At 43.0% G+C, this 20909-nt stretch overlaps 1 protein-coding gene across 2 annotated transcripts; it reads right to left on the bottom strand.

Moving 5' to 3' along the window:
• Positions 1-1949: 1949 nt before the first annotated feature.
• On the bottom strand, positions 1950-18843 carry det1 (DET1 partner of COP1 E3 ubiquitin ligase). 2 transcript variants are annotated; one of them, XM_060852953.1, is made up of 5 exons: positions 18758-18843; positions 14880-16066; positions 6671-6861; positions 4176-4367; positions 1950-2385 (listed from the first exon to the last, which is right to left on the bottom strand). In XM_060852953.1, exons 2-5 carry the CDS (start codon positions 15963-15965, stop codon positions 2196-2198), a joined length of 1659 nt encoding a protein of 552 aa, XP_060708936.1. In that variant the 5' UTR covers positions 15966-16066; positions 18758-18843; the 3' UTR covers positions 1950-2195. The 2 variants fall into 2 exon arrangements, with proteins under 2 accessions (XP_060708936.1, XP_060708937.1); XM_060852954.1 differs by having other exon boundaries at positions 14880-16016.
• Positions 18844-20909: the final 2066 nt, after the last annotated feature.

The raw sequence follows: 20909 nt of genomic DNA, 5'->3' as shown, positions 1-20909 counted from the left end.
CAGGATAGCTAGTGTTTTAATTCATATACCAGACCCAAAGTTTGAGGAGTATTGTCCCTCTTTCTAATGATATAGTGGTGGTGTCACTGGACTGCTAACCTCGATGTCTGGGTTAATGCTCAGTGGGTATGGGTTCAAATCCACAAGGCACGAGGTGGAATATAAACTCAGTCAATAAATTTGGAATGTGAATGGTGACCATGACAACTATCAGATTGTTAGAACATCCCACCTGGGCCACTAATGTCCTTAAGGGAAAGAAGTCTACCATCCTCCTCTGGTCCAGTCTACAGACAACTCTAAACCCACAGTCATGTAATTGACTCTTACCTGACCTCTGAAGAATCTTCTCAAGAGCCACTAAGGGGTGGCCAACAACACTGGCATTGCCACATCCCACAGAAGAAGAAGAATAGTTGTGGTTTCTCCTTTTCTCACATGAGCCACTTGTACCCATGAGTAAGCCTGTCAGTTAAAGAATTAGGGGTAACATCTACCCTTGGGGTAACAGGAGCTGGATGAAGATGATCTAAACATCACAAGTTAATGAGCACAATGTCAATCCAATTCATATTAAGCATGTACCAAAGAACAAAAGTACCCTAATTGCGAATTTAAATCGATTATCTCATTCAATGGGCACAAAGGGGCAATATGAACCAAGCATCATTTCTCTAGGTAACCAGGTGTTGCTCAATGCCAATTACAAAGTGGAAAGAAAGAAGTTTGATTTACGTAGCATCTACCACATCCTCAGGTCATCACAAAGTGCTTTGCAGCCAAGACAGTATTTCTGAAGTATAGTCACTCTTGTAATGCAAGAATAGTAGCAGCCAATTTGCACACAAGCTCCCATCAACAGGAATGTTCGAATGACCAGTTAATCAGTTATTAGTGATGTTTTTCATGGTGAAATTAAAAAAGTGAAGAGAGCACATGAATGACCCAATGGTTTCTATATTGTTTACATAACTGATACCATTTAAAGTGCCTGACCCAATATTGTAATGTATCTTGCATATTGACACAGAGATCAAGTTTCTCCACCTACATATTCTGCGTCTGTGTACTTCCCTCCACCTCACCAGAACAAAGCAGCAGCGCTCCGATAGCTTGTGATTTTAAATAAATCTGTTGGACTATAATCTGGTTTCGTTCTGACTTTGTTCATCCCAATCCAACACTGGCACCTCCACATCATGTATACTGTGATAAATGAAATAAAAGAACAGAAGACCAAACACACCATTTTCTAATAAGTTTAGCAGTTGATGTGACAAGTTCATACATACAAAGGTGTTTCCAAATGTAGCATTCATATGAAAAAATAAATTTAAAGCCCATGTACCATTTCATTTGTAAAATTAGAAATTGATTATACAATAATTCTTATCCACAAAAATTGAAGAGTTGAAGTGTATCCAGAACATTTCCAAATAAAAATAATTCTGGTTCAGTCAATTCACATCACTGATGAAATAAAAAACTACAGTACCTTAAAGTGGTCAGAGCTGGTAGTTTACAGCCAGTTTCACTTACTAAATACTGAGAGCAAGAACAAAACTGTGGGAAATAAAGATCAGGATGTAACTTTGAAGGACCAACCCAATATTTGGAAGCATCCAATACAAGGTCATGCATCTGAACTTCCTCTTTTTCAAAACTGAACTGAAAAGCTTTCTATTTCCAGCATTTTCTGTTTTTATCTCCAATTTACCAGCATTCTCAAAATCCCATTCACCGCCTCAGGATCACCAACAAAACTCATTCATCCACAGTTCCCAATTTAAAATCAAACTTCCTTCCCCAAATGGCAAAACTACAAACAGAGTTTATTGCACCAAGTCCACCATTTTCCAGCTGGCAGTTAACAAGTTAAATGTCATTGTTTTAGCATTTAAAATATGACAAAATAAAAATGAATAATAGACGCATTGGGATAACAGAGATGAAACGTATAAAAGGTTTACTTTCTTAGCTGAGACAAGTGCTGCATTAAAGATCGTGTAGCAGGTCAGATACCAAAGGTGAATCAGAGGTCTGAATATAACTTTAACCCAAGGATAATCCCATTCTTGACCAAGGTTCAAAACTCCACCTTTGGCAATTTCAACGGTTTGTTAGGATCCCTTCATGATAGTCCATAATGGTCCACAGTAAATCCAAGCAGCACAAGTGTTTCCAATGCACTGTCATCATACACACGTGTGTCGCATATGAAAACTAACCACATACTCTGCATTAGTCCTCTGCACTGATATAGCAAATGGCTCAAAAGGGTGAAAGGTGAAAGCCACTAGGCGTCGCACTGTGTGGTTAATTGGCCGTCCCAGGAGCCCTGCTTGGATTTTAAACTTCAGCAGACCTGAATCACGAGCATAAAATCTGAAAACAAACCAAAAAAAATTTTTTTGTAAACATCAGCAACAGGTTAGCAATACAATGCTTGAAATATTGCAGTCATGGTTGAGAGTTCAGTTATAAATGGAGCTGGAATGTAATAAATTTACTGTCCCCCAGGAGGACAGGAAGTTGTAATAAATGGTTAATTGTTCCATCCAGCGTTGTACTGTACTATGTAGACCAGAAAATTCTAGCTTCTTTTCCTGACCTCTATGGAGTTAGTGATGCTACAACTGATAAGGACAATGTCTTTTTATTTCTGTGCTCTTTAAAATGGACTGAAATGAAAAGAACCATTCTGAAAAGCAGAGATTTTCAAGGACAGCTGCATGTTTTGAAAGCAAATAATCTGATACCTATTGTGAACCCTGTTGTGTAACTGTGGGTTCCAGCAACGTGAAATCACATTGGAGCTGAGGGAATGTTCACAAGTGAAGCTGAATGGTATGAATTAAGGGCCAGTTGTTAATGACAAAGATGAGCTCTGTGGCGCAATGGAGAGCACGTTGGACTGCTAAAGAGTTGTTATTCAAAGGTTGTGAGTTCAAGTCCCATCAGAGTCAAGTTTGAGGCTCTCTTGTGGCTCATTGGTAGTGTCTCTCCCCCTGGACTGAGAGTCCTGGGTTCAAATCTCACCTGTCCCAGTGGTGTCTAATAACACAGGTTTGATTCCAGCCTTGGGCGACTGTCTGTGTGGAGTTTGCACATTCTCCCCGTGCCTCCGTGGGCTTCCTCCGGGTGCTCCAGTTTCCTCCCACAGTCCAAAGATGTGCAGGTCAGGTGAACTGGCCACGCTAAATTGCCCACAATGTTAGGTGCATTAGTCAGAGGGAAATGGGTCTGGGTGGGTTACTCTTTGGAGGATCAGTGTGGATTTGTTGGGCCAAAGGACCTGTTTCCACACTGTAAGGAATCTAATCTAATCTCTGAATAGGTTGATTAGAAAAGTAGGTTAAATTAATAAATAAAAAACAAAATCGATGACAAAGGTCATCTGCTGCCGACAACTGGATTGGTTTGTCAGGTACATGAACAGGCTGGACTGTGAATAAGACAGTGAGAAGCTAACCAGACTACAAGAAAAACCAGATCTGCAGCAGCTCTAATCCCTTTTACTTCTCTGCAGTAAGCCACTTTAAGCCTGAGAAAACCATCTTATCTTTGACTTTGATAAATCATTACCTTTGAATGAATCAGACCTTTTCAAAAGTAGTGGTGAAATAGTAGAAGAAAAATCTAAAAGGGCATGAGAAAAGGATAATTGAATAAAATCAAGTGGTTGACTCATTCAGAGGTAGAGCTGAAAATGTGTTGCTGGCTAAAGCGCAGCAGGTCAGGCAGCATCCAAGGATCAGGAATTTCGACGTTTCGGGCACAAGCCCTTCATCAGGAGGGCTTCATCAGTTCCTGACGAAGGGCTTGTGCCCGAAACGTCGAAACTCCTGTTCCTTGGATGCTGCCTGACCTGCTGCGCTTTAACCAGCAACACATTTTCAGCTCTGATCTCCAGCATCTGCAGACCTCACTTTCTACTCATTCAGGAGTAGTACAGACACAATGGGTTGAAATAAACAAACTACCAAATTTTATGAGAATGAATCCATATGTAGAAACCATACTTCATGTAATTTGCCACAGAATATATGGACTTGAAATAGTTAAAATCGTACCGTGGAAAAAGTGAAAATTGCATTTGCCCATGGAGCATCCAACCAGGGAACAGAAATTGAAACAGATGCTCCCCCTAAGCCAACAGCAATGGTTTACATTACCTGATAGGATGATCACCACAAGTCTTGGGCCGTTCCATGACAGAGACCCACTTGTCATCATAGCTAAACAATGAGAGATCAAGGTATGGACTGCTGCTGTAGGACTGTGCACTGATAGGCAACTGCCCAAGGAGTCGCCTCACAGCCTCCGTGTGACCTCCATACTTGGCATTCACGATAGTGTCTTTAAACCTACAAATGAAAGACACAATTGAAATCAGTTGCCGCAATTTCCAAATCAACTCTAAGAATCTTGTCTCCTCTTTGACACAGGCTATGGACTTACATAATGAGCACAGAGCAAAATTAAGCATATGAACTCTCTAGTGCTGAGAATTTGATGGAAATATATTTCTATTTGTCAAGTCTGATTACTACCACAGAAAAAGCAGTCAAAGCAGGCCTCAAGCAGCTACCTTACTGTAAGGATTAAGGAAGGAGGAAATGAGAATACACAGTACTGCATTGTATCACTGCTATACCCTTCAAGCACTTGCACAATTATCAAATTGCTTTTATGTACAAAAGATGGTCTTGTGTAATCAAATGTTTCAAATCATACTGCGCAGAGACAATATCCCATAACCAGCAGATAAATTATGAGCAGTTAATATTATCAACAATCCTCCCAGAATGGATGATTAATCTCCAATGTACAAGTTCACACCGCAAAAGTCACAAACTTTCAAGCTCAAACTAAAACGCTAGAGAAACTCAGGAGGTCTGACACCATCTGTGGAGACGGAAATAAAGTTAACATTTCGAGTCCGGTATGACTCCTTAGAAGAAGTTGTCGCTTTCTGAAGTCATACCAGACTCGAAGCGTTAACCTTTACTTCTTTCTCCACAGGTGCTGCCAGATCAGAGTTTCTCCAGCTCTTTCTGTGCTTGTTTCTTACTTCCAGCATCCGCAGTATTTTTCTTTTATCAGGCATTCACAAATGTGCTATCCTTATATATGCACATGCAAACAACAAAATTCATAGAACTGTTCAATATGGCAAATATTTCGAAGGTTTGTTACCATGACAGTGTCCCATGTCAACAATGAGTTGCTATTTATACAATGAATGTGTAAAGCCATGAACTATGAAGACTGCAGTGTCACATAAATCTGCCATACATGGAATAAGTGGAGTTAGCTAAAAGACCATCACATTAAATCAAGTCAGTATCAGAAACAAATTCTAATTTAAAAAAAACTCAAATGAGGAAAGAAAGATATTGGCAAGAAACACAGGCCATTTATTTTTGCAGTATAATAACAGATGAATTGTCATCTGATCAAATCTCCAAGAATAGATCCATATAGAGTTGGCAATTATTGTTGAGCTAAGAACGTTTGCCAAGACACCAGCAGTATTTCCTCTTCTTTGGTGTTTTGACACCATCTTAATCAAGAGAGCACATTACCTATCTTCTCCCTACTCTCTGCCTTGCCTGTTAACTGCGGTTCTCCAACAGAACAGTATCTCACTAACAGGTCACACATAATCTTACCACTTCTAACTTGTATGCTTCTACCTAGCGCACTCAATCTCCCAGAAGGAGAAGGAACAGGTCAATCTTGTTCTAAAAGATATCCCCTATGCTGCTAAATGCCTCAGTGCTGGCTTCATCCATACAGGGGACTGAAACAAACCTTACCCCGTTAACATCTAGAACATGTTCAGTTGTACATAGTTAAAAAAAGAATGCCCATTTTCTTTCAGGTGCAATGTCAAAACAAAGTGATGCTACAAGGAACAAAATCGTAATAGTTTATCCAAGGTATTCTATCACAAATCTTGGAAAGTTTACTTCCTCAACTCAACACTGGTCTCTGTCCCACATTGCCTTTCATTCACTGATCACAGTAAAACTCATTGTAACCAATTTTCTCCTCTTCTACACTGGGAGCCTCCAACCAGAGGGCATCAATGTGGGTTTCACCAGTTTCTTCATTTCCTCTCCCCCCACAACTTCTCCCTTCCAACCCGGAACCACCCTCATGACCTGTGCTACCTGTCCATCTTCCTTCCCACCTATCCGCTCCACCCTATCACCAGTACCCCTACCCCCATTTACCTATCGCACCCTCAGCTACCCAGCATCAGAGCATTGCTGCAGTGCAGCACTGTATCAGTCGGAACTTTGTGCCGTACATAAATTCACTGTATTGTATTGTGAATTGTGCATGCAAGGTGGTGTCTGCTGGGGGAGAATACAAGCGAGGAGAGGTTCCAATAAAGGATACACACCAAAAGTAATAATGGCGTGCTTCTTCCCTTCACAGATCCAGATTGCCCAATGATCTACTTTTTGCATTTTCTGTTTTAACTTCAGATTTCCAGCAATTTCAGATTGTGGAATTCACCTGAGAAACACCAACAGGCAAAAATCAGGGAATTTCTCCAAAGTGAACTCAGAACATGTTGCTGGCAGTTAGCCTTCCTCGGGACAATAAATAGTCAGCAAGTGAATTATAAAAACCAGTCATCAACAGGCTGACTCACCTTCGCTGAATCTGTCTGGCAAAGTTATTGCTGGATGCTGAGCAGGGAAACTGCACGGCCTCACTGTGTAGTGTGGCGTTCCGATAGAGGTCGCAAAAATTTTCAAATAGTTGTAAAAGCTCATCACAAGTGTTCTCAAAAACAGCCAGAACCCGAGTGGTCACCATATTGTATACGACAAAGAATGACGGCTGTGGGGAACAGAAGCAGAACAGGACAAAGAGGAAAAATTAATGTGAGGTCAGCCAGGTACAAATCAATGATCATTTGCAAAGAGGATCACAGGTGAGCAACAACTTGAGTTTATGTTGTGCATTGTTTAGTGATCAGCACATCCGAAGAAACAAAGTAGGGATCAGGACTAGGCCATTTAGCCTATAGCTCACTTTGAGATTCAATAAGATCATGGCAACTGTGATCATAATCTCAACTCCACATTTCTGTCAATCCCCAATATCAATGACTCCTTTATTAATCAAGGATCTCTCTACGCTGTTTGTTCTCTGAAAAGGAGTTCAAACAACATTCAGAGAGAAATGAATTCTCATCTCCATCTCTAATGAGAAACCCATTATTTTTAAATTACATCCCATTTCTAGTCTCTCTCAAAAGGGGAAACATTCTTCTTTTAAATACCCTGTTCAGTAGGATTTCAATAAAATCACCTCTTTTTTTTTAAGCACCAATGGATACTGACCCAACCTGTCCAAGGTGATACACAGATGAGTGTTGGGATAGGAGGAAAGTAGAGATGGCATGATGAAGTGGAAAGTTTACATGCAGAGTTACCAGACGGTTTTGAGAAGATTTATGATGGCAGAAAGCAGGACGGAGCGATAAAGAATCTTAGGAAGGGCCAATGTAATTGAAACTGCAAACATCAATAGTTAAGTGATATTGGGTATGAATAGAAAGCCAGAATCAGAGGAAAAGTCTATATGGGGAGGGTTTTAGGATTCTAGGAGCTTGTAGAGAAAAGCAAGGATTTTAAGATAATTATTGTGGGGAAATAGTGATGAACAAATTAAAAATAATGTAATAATACTGTTAGGTTTAGATAGATCTCATGCTTATTACTACAGCCTGTGGTGATGGTATTGAAACAGCAGAATCTTTAAGAGTCGAAGACATATACAAGGGTTTCAAGAGGTCAGGGTAGGGGAACGGACAAGCAATGTATGGAAATAGAAGTGAACAAACTTGCTGGAGGGCAAGCGTGAGGTTAAATGTTTACCTCAGAATTCAACACTAAATTAAGACTACCAAATCTGGATGGTAACACAGCGTAAACCTGACCCAATCAGAGAATCAACCATTCACCAAGGCTCCTTCTACATCACCTTCCAAACTTAACTACTACCAAACTAGAAAGACATGAAAACAACAATACCTGCAATGGCCCCTCCAAACCACATGCCATATTTTCTTGGAAATATATTGCCATTCCTTCACTGCTGCTGAGTCAAAATCCTGTAACTCCCTCCAGAATGACATTGTGGGTTTACCTACAGCAAATGGATTGCAGCAGCTCACCACCACCATCTCAAGGGTAAGTAGGGATGAGTGGTAAATATTGGCTTAGTCAATTTTGCCCACATCCAATAACTGAATCATAAAAAGATCTAAACTCACACTTCAGCTTTGGGGGCCCAAGTGATTTTACCATGCCATTTTATATGTTTTGTAGCCTGTTTCACAGGAAGTGCACAGCAAAATAAAGCCAATTATTGCCCAAACCTAATTTCACTTAAGAAGGTAGCGATGGTCCAACGCCTTGAACCGCTGCATTCTCTGTGAAGGACATCCACTCTATTGTTAGGGAGAAAGTTCTAGGACAAATGACCCAGTGACACTAAAGGAACAGTGATGTAGTACCAAGTCATAATGCTTGGTCAGGGAACTTGCAAGGGGCAGGATTCACATACAGTTACTGTACTTATTCTTCAAGGTGTTGAGGTCAGGAAAGTGCTGTCATGATTTTGCCGAGTTGCAGCAGTGTATCTCATTGTTGATTGTGCCAAAATTTACTGCCCATGTGAAGCTGGTGGACAGCTGCTTTCTTGAACCATGGAGTCAACTTGTTCTCGGAACCCCCACAATCCAGCTAAGAAAGTGCCTTCCCTGATTTTGACCCAGCAACATTAAAGAAACAGTGAGAAATTGCCAAGTCAGACTGTTGGGTTGAACTTGTAGGTGATGATGTTCCAACATATCAGCCACCCATGTCCTTCCAAATATCAGTGGTTTCAGGATTTGTTTCAGCAGCCTTGGTGAATTGCTGCAGGGCATTTTGTCAATTGATCACACTGCTGCTACTGTGCTTTGGTGGTAGTGGGAGTAAATATTTGTGCACATAGTGCCAATTAAACAGCTGTTTTATCCAATATGGTGTCAAGCTTGAGTGGTATTGAAGCTTTGCATGTCCTTCGAATCCTCCCACTTCCTCCAGACCAAAGGAGTAGCCGTGGGCACACATATGGGTCCCAGCTATGCCTGTCTCTTTGTTGGCTACGTAGAACAGTTGATCTTGCGTAATTACACTGGCAAGATCACCTCCTCCCCACCTCTTCCTCCGCTACATTGATGACTGCATTGGTGCCACCTCGGGCTCCTGCGAGGAGGTTGAGCAATTCATCAACTTCACCAACACATTCCACCCTGACCTTAAATTTACCTGGACCATCTCTGACACCTCCCTCCCCTTCCTGGACCTCTCCATCTCCATTACTGACGACCGACTTGACACTGACATTTTTTACAAACCCACCGACTCCCACAGCTACCTGGATTACACCTCTTCCCACCCTACCTCTTGCAAAAATGCCATCCCGTACTCCCAATTCCTCCGCCTCCACTGTATCTGCTCCCAGGAGGACCAGTTCCACCACAGAACACACCAGTTGGCTTCCTTCTTTAGAGACCGCAACTTCCCTTCCCACGTGGTTAAAGATGCCCTCCAACGCATCTCGTCCACATCCTACACCTCCGCCCTCACACCCCACCCCTCCAACCGTAACAAGTTCAGAACGCCCCTGATGCTCACTTTCCACCCTACCAATCTTCGCATAAACCAAATCATCCGCCGACATTTCCGCCACCTCCAAAAAGACCCCACCACCAGGGATATATTTCCCTCCCCACCCCTTTCCCCCTTCCGCAAAGACCGTTCTCTCCGTGACTAACTGGTCAGGTCCACGCTCCCCTACAACCCACCCTCCCATCCTGACACCTTCCCCTGCCACCGCAGGAACTGTAAAACCTGTGCCCACAACTCCTCCCTCACCTCCATCCAAGGCCCTAAAGGAGACTTCCACATCCATCAAAGTTTTACCTGCACATCCACTAATATCATTTATTGTATCTGTTGCTCCCAATGCAGTCTCCTGTACACTGGGGAGACTGGACTCCTCCTATCAGAGCGCTTTAGGGAATATCTCCAGGACACCTGCACCAATCAACCACACCGCCCTGTGGCCCAACAGTTCAATTCCCCCTCCCACTCTGCCGAGGACATGGAGGTCTTGGGCCTCCTTCACCACCTCTCCCTCACCACCAGACATTTGGAGGAAAAACGCCTCATCTTCCGCCTCGGAGCACTTCAACCCCAGGGCATCAATGTGGACTTCAACAGTTTCCTCATTTCCCCTTCCCCCACCTCATCCTAGTTCCAAACTTCCAGCTCAGCACTGTCCCCATGACTTGTCCTACCTGCCTATCTTCTTTTCCACCTATCCACTCCACCCTCCTCCTTGACCTATCACCTTCATCCCCTCCCCCACTCACGTAATGTACTCTATGCTACTTTCTCCCCACCCCCACCCTCCTCTAGCTTATCTCTCCATGCTTCAGGCTCTCTGCCTGTATTCCTGATGAAGGGCTTTTGCCCGAAACGTCGATTTTACTGCTCCTCGGATGCTGCCTGAACTGCTGTGCTCTCCCAGCACCACTAATCCAGAATTTGGTTTCCAGCATCTGCAGTCATTGTTTTTAACCTGGTATTGAAGCTTATCCAGGTAATGGGGAACTTCTATCAGACCCCTGATTTATGCTTTGTAGATGGAGGACAGTCTTTAGGGTGTCAGGGGATGAGTTAATTGCTGCAGTATTCCTAGTTCTGATCTATTCTTTTAGCCACAACATTTATATGGCTAGTGCAGTTCAGTTTCTAGTTAAGGGTAACCTCCAGACATTAATAGTTGGCATTCAGTGACAGTAATAATATTGAAAGTCATGGTGATAGTTGGATTCTCTCTAGTTGGAGACTGTAATTGCCTGGTACTTGTGTGGCATGAATCTTACTTCTCACTTGTCATTCCAAACCTGGATATTGTCCAGGTCCTGCTGCACTTGGACATGGACTGCTTCAGTATCTAAGGAGAAGTGAATGATGCTGAAATATCTCCACTTCTGACCTGATGATGAAGCGAACATCATTGATGAAGCAACTCAGTCACAGAGATGTACAGCACAGAGACTGACCCTTTGATCCAACTTGTCAATGCCTACCAGGTATCCCAACCCAATCTAGTCTCACCCGCCAGCATCCAGCTCACATGCTTCCAAACCCTTCCGGTTCATATACCCATCCAGATGCCTTTTAAATGTTGCAATCGTACTCGCCTCTACCACTTCCTCTGACCTATTCTTGTAGCCACCGTATTTATATGGCTGGTGCAGTTCAGTTTCTAGTTAACGGTAACTTCCAGATATTAATAGTTGGCATTCAGTGACAGTAATAGCATTGAATATCATGGTGGTAGTTGGATTCTCTCTAGTTGGAGACTGTAACTGCGTTGTACTTCCATATACGTACCACCCTCTGGATGAAAAAGCTGCCCCTTAGGTCTCTTTTATATCTTTCCCCTCTCACCCTAAATCTATGTCCTCTAATTCTGGAGTTAGGCCTAGGACACGATCCTGAGAAACACCCGCAGATTCTTGGGAATTCAGATGGCTGACCTCCAAGAACTACAGCCAGCTTCCTTTGTGCTAAGTACAGAAATGTAGAAAATAGCAACAACATTATTCAGCCCATCATGCCTGTTTTGTCATTCAAAATGATTATGGCTAATTTCTATCACAATGCCATTCTCCCACTCTTCCCATAACCTCTACACATTTTTACGTGTTTAAAAGATCTTTTTGTTTTAAATATACTCAGTGATTTCACCTCCACAGCCTTCCACAGGGTAGAGAATTCCACTGATTCACCACCCTCGAAGTGAAGGAACTTATCTCACAGAAAAGCACTCAATGTCCCAAAGCCCCGTACAGCTGCAGTAAAACTTCCTTGCACCTATACTCAAACTCTCTTGTAAAGAATGCTCTTATTTGCTGCATCTGCATGCCTGCTTTCAATGACCGATGTACAAGGTCTGTAATTCAGTTCTTTTTGTACATCAGCCACCCCCAATCTCTTCCCACTTAAAAGAATACATTGGCATTTTATTTTTCATACAGTGTACAACTTCACATGCACATTATATTGCACCTGCCATATATCTGTTCATTTATTCAACTTGGCTAAATTATCCCAAAGACTCTTCATTTCATCCTCTCCACTCACAGGTCCCCTAGTTTTGTGTCATCAAATCGGACATATTGCTCGATTCCTTCATTCAGATTGTTGATACAGGTTATGAATAGCAGACATCATTGCAGTATCCCACTAGTCACTGCCTTCCTCTCCAAAAACAACCCATTTATTCCGACTCAGTATCCTTGTCAGCTAACCAATTCTCAATCCATCCAAGTATGTTATCAACAAGTCCATATGCTTTGATCTATTATGTTGGACATTTTTAAAGGCTCTCTGGAAGTCCAAATACATCATGTCCATTAGCTTACCCTCATCTATTCTACCAGTACATACTCCAGTAGCTTTATCCATATCCTTTGCAGTATCCAGTGCCTTCAGCCATTTCTTAATATCACACGGAGTGACAGCTGAAGACTGACACCCGTGATGCTGGAACCACACATGCAGGCCAAAATGATCATCCAAAAAGCATTTCCGGTTGAGGTTTGTTGCAAGAGCTTTTGCTTCATCTTTGCACTGATATGCTGAGTTCTTCCATCGTGGAAGATGGGGATATTTGTGAAGCATCCTCCTGTAGTGAGTTGTCCACCACCATTCACGACTGGATGTGAGAGGGCTGCAGAATTTACATATGATCTTTTGGCACTGGAGTTGCTTAACTCTGTCAATCATTTGTCGCTTATCCTATTTGTCACACAAGTAACCCCATTCTGTGATGTTACCTGGAGGCCACCTCATTATTAGGTAAGCCTAGCACTGCCCTTCGCATCTTAGAAGGTTTTCTGATGAAGGGCTTTGGCTCGAAACATTGATTTTTCTGCTCCTCGGATGCTGCCTGGCCTGTTGTGCTTTTCCAACACCACTCTAATCTTGACTCTAATCTCCAGCATCTGTAAAAGATCATATGTAAATTCTGCAGCCCTCTCACATCCAGTCGTGAATGATGGTGGACAACTCACTACAGGAGGATGCTTCACAAATATCCCCATCTTCCACGATGGAAGAACTCAGCATATCAGTGCAAAGATGAAGCAAAAGCACTTGCAACAAACCTCTGCAGTATCCATTTTTGCACTGCTCCTAGCAAGCCCACCTGCACTCATCACTGAACTTGGGGTGACCTCTTGGCTTGACAGTGATGGTAGGATGGGAGATAATGTTGGACCAGGAAGTTGCAGATGGTGCTCGAGTACAATCTGTTGCTGCCCACTGGCCAAAGCACCTCACGGATACCCACTCAAGTTGATGGATCTTTTAGAATTCTTTCTCATTAAGTGTGGTAAGATTACCACACAACACAATGGACAGTACCTTCAATGTGAAGATGGAACTTAATTTCCACAGGTCTGTGCGGTAATCAAACCTACTGTTACTGTCATGAAAAATTCAGCCACGGGAGGCAGTTTGATGAAGGTGAGGTTAAGTATTTTGTGGTGCCCTCATCATTTGCTGCAGACCCAGTTTAGCAGCAATGTCCTTTAGGACTTAACCAGCTTGATCAAGCTGGTGCTACTTAGCCATTCTCCTCTATCCAAAGTACAATCTGCAAAGTAGCCACTCTCAGTACTTCCTCCAAGTGTTGTTCAACATGGAGGAGTAATCCATCAGCTGGGGTTATATGGTATAACCAGCAGGTGCCCTTGCCCATGTTTGGCCTGATGTCATGAGCCTTCATGGGGTTTGGAGTCAATGGCCCTCCTGATTGTATATCACTGTGCTACCATCTTCTGCCTGGGGGACATGGGTAGTCAGTTGTGGTGCCTCCAAATCTTCATAATGGACACTGAAGTTTCCCACAGGGACAAGCTGGAGTTCTGAATTACTAGCCCAGTGACACTGATAAAGAAAGATCAAGAAAATATCAGGGGTGATTTAGATTTCTTTCTCCCCCAAACCCTTTACCAGAAGCACTACTTCAGCTGGACTATTATTTAAATGACCTCTGAAATCTTGCCCATGTGTCCATTTTCAAAAGGAGACTAAACAGTAAACTCTGGCAGTTGCAAGTGACCTCACTTCCAAGGGCAATCTGATCCTTACACAGATGTACATTGTAGCAGAAGACATGAAATTAGGAAAAGGTAACACTATACAGGCTGAACTCAAACCTTACACTAAATTTCGAACAATCTCTTACATTTTCCCAGCGTGGAACACTTTCAGTAAACTCGGAGCAGGCTGGAGAACGGAAAGAGGCTGACAGAAACCTGAAGACATGATCAAGAATAAACAATTTTAATCTCTGAAGCAGGAGGCTAATTATCCACAACACGCTGCAGCATCAACGGTTCTACAGGACTCTGGTAATGTGCCTCAAAAGTTGAAACAAAACAACTCTGAATCCTTCCTATCAGGTTTAGTAATACACCGATTAATATTTAAACAATATTACTCCAAAACAACCTCTCTTTGCAGAAATCACCTCCCTCCCTACAGTCAGAGAAATCAGGGTTGGACCCCAGCTTTTCTGAAGACATACATAATAAAACGTGCCTACATATTTTAGGCTTTCCTGTAATAGACAAAAAGAGGGATGAATCATTACCATGCTTTCCTCACCCAACATCACAACTAACACCTGTGTAGCACCAGTTTGTATCATTCCACCACCATTAACCTCACCTTACTGAAGCATTTAAAGCCTGTAACCCATTCACCAGTGGTCTGTACCTGAGAGGGGTCAGTGACCCGCAGGGTCACCACATCCTCGCTCGTGTATTTGATCAGGAGGTGGTTCTCATCCAGAAGCTGCATCTTCCACATGCGCAGTTGCTGCAACTGGTCGAAATACTGAAAGAAACGTCGCTTAGCAACAGCGCCTCCATCACTCTCTGCCCTTTGCCACAGGTATACCAGCAGCCGATGCTTTAAAGAGTTCAGCGTTTTCTCCTTAAAGGGGCGCGATGGGGCATTTTGCGCATCACCCTGCACTTCAGGATACACAGCAGAAACAGTGAGGAGGTCATCTTCATAACAGAAGCGCCCAATGGTTCGAACATCAATGAAAGTTCCTTCTGGGGTAACTTGGAACACATGAATGGTCTGATGTTGCACAGAGAGAATAGCCAAGATATTCTTGTATAGGTAAAGCCCTTGGTTGTGTGAGAGAATGACCTTGTCGCACTTAAAGGTCCTTGTGTCACAAAGACTCCCTGTGTGCAGGTCAATGATGTGCAGAGAGTAATCTTCCAACGGAGAGCGAGGGTTTGGTGTAACAGACTCGTTGTTTCGATAAACATCAAAGAAGAGAGGATGAGGTTCCTCAGGGAGGTAAGCAGCAGAGCCAACAATGACATACCGGCAATCATCAGTAAACAAGCTGCACTCACGATTCAGGTGCTCCCCATTCGACGCTACACTAGTGACATGCAGCAGGACAAAGAAACGCTCAAACAGTTTGCCGCGGATGTTGATGGACTGCAAGTCATTGGCGCCGTTCAGCATGATCTCCCCATCGTAGCCCTGAAGGAGGTCCTCAGCTGCCTGACAGCCCTGGTACTCATAGATCTCCAACGAGGTCTGGTCCAGGGAAAACGCAATGAAATAGCGGCCATCAGGAGAGAACTTGCGCAGGAAACACGGTGGCTTTTCTACGTTAACAACAGTGAAGTTGGGAAACACATTCTGATGCAGGCAACGCACCATGTACCAGTGAGCTCCAGACCTGCCTGAATAGATTCTCCGGCGCTCCAGACGGTAAACAACATTCTGATTCTCGATGTGACGAGGTTTGATGGTAGGTTCATCATCATCCATTCTCAGCCATCACCACATGTTGTAAAACAAAGAAATGCGAATGCTGGAAATCTGAAACAAAAACAGAAATTGCTGGAGAAACTCAGCAAGTCTGGCAGCATCTGTAGAAAGAAACAAAATTAATATTTTGAGTTCAGTGACCCTTCTTCAGAACCACAAGTTGTCTCTGCACCAGCACACAAAATATTGAAAAGCAAAGTCAGTACTCAGAATATCAAGAAAAAGAAATATAAAAAGCAGGATTCTCTCTGAATTGTCAGTTATTTATCCAACGAGTACTTGTCCATGTTTTGCTTGATTCATTAGAGTGGGCACAGAGATAATATTGTTCCAGGGATGAGGTTCCACAGTTATAAAGATAGATTACAGGAGCCAGGCTGTTCCCTATTAGAGAAAGTTGAGGGGAGATTTGTTTGAGATGTTTAAAAACATGAGGGATCTAGACAGGAAGACAGGAAGGACTGCAGATGCTGGAAGCCAGAGTTAATAGACGTGAAGCTGGAAAAGCAAAGCAGGTCAGTCAACATCCAAGGAGCAGGAAAGTCACTGTTTGGGAACTAGGATCTAGACAGAACAGCTGATAAGAAACTGACCCCATATCCAAAAGGATCAAGAACTAGAAAACACCGATTTGAAGTGATTGGCAAAAGAACCAAAGATAAACTTTTTTTAGCCAGTGAGTGATTCAGATCTGGAATGCACAGCCTAAGAATTGGTGGGAACAGATTCAATTATGAATTTTAAAAGGACATTAAATAATTATTTGTTTAAAAAAATGCAAGACTACAGGGAAAAAAGAAGTGGGACTAACTGAAATGTTCTTGGAGAGAGAATATGAACAGAATGGCCTCCTTTGGACTACAAACATTTTGAGGATCCAGCGTTTAATAAATTGTTACGTGTGCAGGTACAGACATTTTGCACTTTTCCCAGTTGAAATTTAAAAACAAAAAGACCAATACAAATGATGTCCTCCTTAACATGGACTCATTCCGCATTTTGAACAGTGTAATACTTGAGTACAGGAGGTACAGTTCAACACTAGTGATGCCATCAAGTTAAAATATCCTTTGAAACAAGCTAGTCCTTCTACTCCATTGTGTTGCTGTTGTCTTACATCCAACATATTATCAATTTTCCCAGTCATTTCCTTGAACCGCTTCCTATCAAGACAACCAATGGCCTTTAATCTGACGAGAATAAGTGTCCCACGTTTTACTTCAAACAACACCCTTCCTACTGTATCAAAGAAGCAGACTCTCAGGAAACAGACGATTAACTTAAGAATATTACAGTAGATGCATCTCTCACACTAAACAAATTTAAGGGAGTTTTGCCAAGTCAACACTATATTAACTACCTTTATTTGTAATAATCTCCATGAATGAAGTCCAACTACCCCAACTGAACCATCTCAGCCAATGTGTGATTACCTGATTTGAAACTTTGATTTCCTTTTAGTAGATTTTCTTCTATTCTTTTCCTTTTTCCCACACCTCAAAGCATTGAATTTAACTCTGTGCTAGAGACGCTACAACTCAGTCTGTTTGGCAGAAAAGTCAAACAGAAGCTTATCCAAAGATTGCAAAAGTCAGCATGTGAATGGCCTTCTGGGTAGATTCACAACCAGTTCTGTTGATGTGAGTGTATGAGAGAAAAAGGTGCATCAGATTTATGGACCTCTCCAGCCAAGTAGTCACTGGGTTTTCTATCTAGAATAGAGACCTGTACAGCATAGATACATCAGTGGTTAATATATGGAATGAACTTTACTCTAACCACAACATATTCATGTATATTGCAGAACTCTGTTCCTTTATGTTTAGATTAGATTAGATTACTTACAGTGTGGAAACAGGCCCTTCGGCCCAACAAGTCCACACCGACCCACCGATGCGCAACCCACTCATTCCCCTACATATACCCCTTACCTAACACTACGGGCAACTTAGCATGGCCAATTCACCTGACCCGCACATCTTTGGACTGTGGGAGGAAACCGGAGCACCCGGAGGAAACCCATGCAGACACGGGGAGAACGTGCAAACTCCACAGTCAGTCGCCTGAGGCGAGAATTGAACCCAGGCCCCTGGCGCTGTGAGGCAGCAGTGCTAACCACTGTGCCACCGTGCCACCCCGTGCCGAGGAAGTGATGGATGTAGGTACAATTACAACATTTAAAAGACATTTGGATAAATATACAAAGCAGATCAGACAAGTTTAGTTTGGAATTGTGTTCCACGTGGACTGATTGGACAAAAAGGTTTGTGTCCGTGCTGTATGACTCAATGATGCCAAATTAAACTAATCCCTTCTGCCTGGCCTTGCTCCATCCCCCGCCATTCCTTGTGTATTCATGGTGCATATCTAAAACTCCCCTTCTGTACCAATCTAGGGCAGGTGAAAGAGAAAATACACACAATGTTGAAAGGACCCATTCAGATGCGCTCTGACACATCACTTGGCAAGAAAAGACTTGAACCTGGACCTCCTGACCCAGAGGTAGGGACATTACCAGTGCATCAACTCTTCTTTTTATCCCCACAAATGAGCAGCAAATCTTCAATTGTAACACTTTGACCATTCAGAAATGGTCAGGTACAAGTAGGTTTTTGGCTGCCAAACCAGAGAGGCAAGGATTAATAAAGGCGAATAAACATTAAGTGTTTTACACAGAAAGTGAACAGCCACCACCACACAATCAATGATGCTCCACTCCTCCATGGGGCCTCCCGACACGGGAACCCAGGCTGATGGATCCCTCCCTCTCCCGCACACTCTCTCTCACTCACCTCATCCACACGGCGCAAGGCCCGGGGCCTGCTCCGACAGCACCGCGGCGGCCCCTGGGGAGACAGTCATCCAGCGCCGGGCGGCCTATCCCACAATGCACCGTGTTCTCACTCTCCCAGCCCCGGGGCACTTTCACCCTGCACCTTCCCCTCTCTGCCTTTAGAGGGAGCTCCAGCCCCTCTCTGCACTTTGCTGTTGACAGGCTACTAGACTCCTCCCAACACCCATAATTTAGGATCCAGAATAAATCAATACATCTTAGTTTTCACCTTTACCCCACTTTTCTCCTTTCCTCACTCGAAACACTGGGGTATACGATATTATACTTTGCTAGTAGCTACAGTGATGTCAAATGATGGCAGATCACATACAACTGGGACCTGAGGGATGAAAGATCTCATGGAATCCTGCTCAACTTTCTCTCCTCAAATAGTTTATAAATATTCACTACTGCTGAGAAAAAGATACGTATTGTCAAAGCTTTCAGTTTGCACACATTGGGATTTTACAAGGATGTTGCCTGGGATGGAGGGTTTCAGTTATCAGGAAAGGTTGAATAGAATGGGGATGTTTTCCCTGGAGCATCAGAGGCTGAGGGGTGACCTTATAGAGGTTTATAGAATCATGAGGGGCATGGATAGGGTAAGTAGATAAGGTCTTTTCCCTGGGGTGGGGAGTCCATAACGAGAGGGCATAGGTTTATGGTGAGAGGGCAAAGATTTAAAAGGGACCTAAGGGACAACTTTTTCACGCAATGGGTATTATGTATATCAAATGAACTGCCAGAGGAAGAGGTGTAGGATGGTACATTTAAAAGGTATCTGGATATGAATAGGAAGGGTTTAGAAGGAATTGGGCCAAGTGCTGGCAAATGGAATTAAATCACAATTGAGGCTATCTGATCAACAAGGATGAGTTGGACTGAAGGGTCTGTTCCTGTGCTGTGCATTTCTATGACTTTATGACTCTATAAGTTGCAAGAATACCAATTCAAAAAGAAACCAGCTAGAGACCTCTCTACTACTACCAACTGCGAGTCTATTTTCACTGGTCACTAAGCATGTTGAGATCCTACAATTCCATGTGCTATAAGGTTTGCCTTATCAGAAACTTTGTAAATAGGGCCTGAGCTGTTTGTCACCATGTAAATGTGATGCTGAAATGGGATCTGTCAAAGACATACTATGTAATATTGGTTACCTTGATCAGACCATTTCTTGCTATTTATTACACAAACTCATAAAAGGTTCTAAGGCAGTCACTTCTGGATCTGAGAAGTGTCTGGTCTACCTCAGATTATCTATAAAGGGTAAGATATCTCAAAGGTTTCAGTAACACATGGAGCCCATGGACTTCCCAACAACTCCCTAGACGTTAGTGGCATTGTAGATCGCAACTCTCAATAAAACATTGTCTCCATAACAAGGAATTCTAATTCTTACTCCGAAATATCTTGCTTTAGAACGCCCACAGACTGCTCTCATTGACTGCTCACTGTCCAGAATTTCAATCTCTTTCCCTGGATTCTGTTACTTTGGATCTGAGTGAAGGGCTCCTGCCCGAAACATCAATTTTCCTGCTCCTCGGATGCTGCCTGACCTGTTGTGCATTACTCCAGCTCGGTCAAACTAATACCACCCGTGGGCTACTTTCACCTCTATACTCAAGTGCACGGAACTAACAATAAGTCTTTGACTTTCTCTAAGCCCCCACTGCTCAGATGGCTCCCAGAATCACTCCTGAGCCTTAATCTCTTCGTTGCACCCAGTGGCTCCCAGGTTCCCGAAACCCGAACTACAAGGATCCTGCTACAGCAGCCCCATTTTTGTTATGGACCCTCTTTCGCTGCCCCTCTCTAACTCACTGAACTGCAGCCCAAAAGTAGCAACCTTCTGCTTCACACATCTCCATGCAATTAACTAAAAACTGCCTGCTCTGTAAACATTTGAATCATTTTGAGTGACTTCTTGAAACCCTCACACTGAGCTCACCCTTGTTCCTGGGTAAGATCGAATGCAACAAGCACTGAAACATCCTGCCAAATGTAGCACCCATTGGAACATCATATGCCTATGTTACAACTTAAAGGACCATCAGTCTTCACAACACAACTGAATACAAACCAAAATGGATTTAATCGTAATATCGGTT

This window comes from Hemiscyllium ocellatum, chromosome 39 (genome assembly GCF_020745735.1).
Source record: "Hemiscyllium ocellatum isolate sHemOce1 chromosome 39, sHemOce1.pat.X.cur, whole genome shotgun sequence".
Taxonomy (NCBI): Eukaryota; Metazoa; Chordata; class Chondrichthyes; order Orectolobiformes; family Hemiscylliidae; genus Hemiscyllium; species Hemiscyllium ocellatum.
The sequence above is the reverse complement of the archived record's forward strand: the minus strand, read 5'-3'. Positions and strand labels throughout refer to the sequence as shown.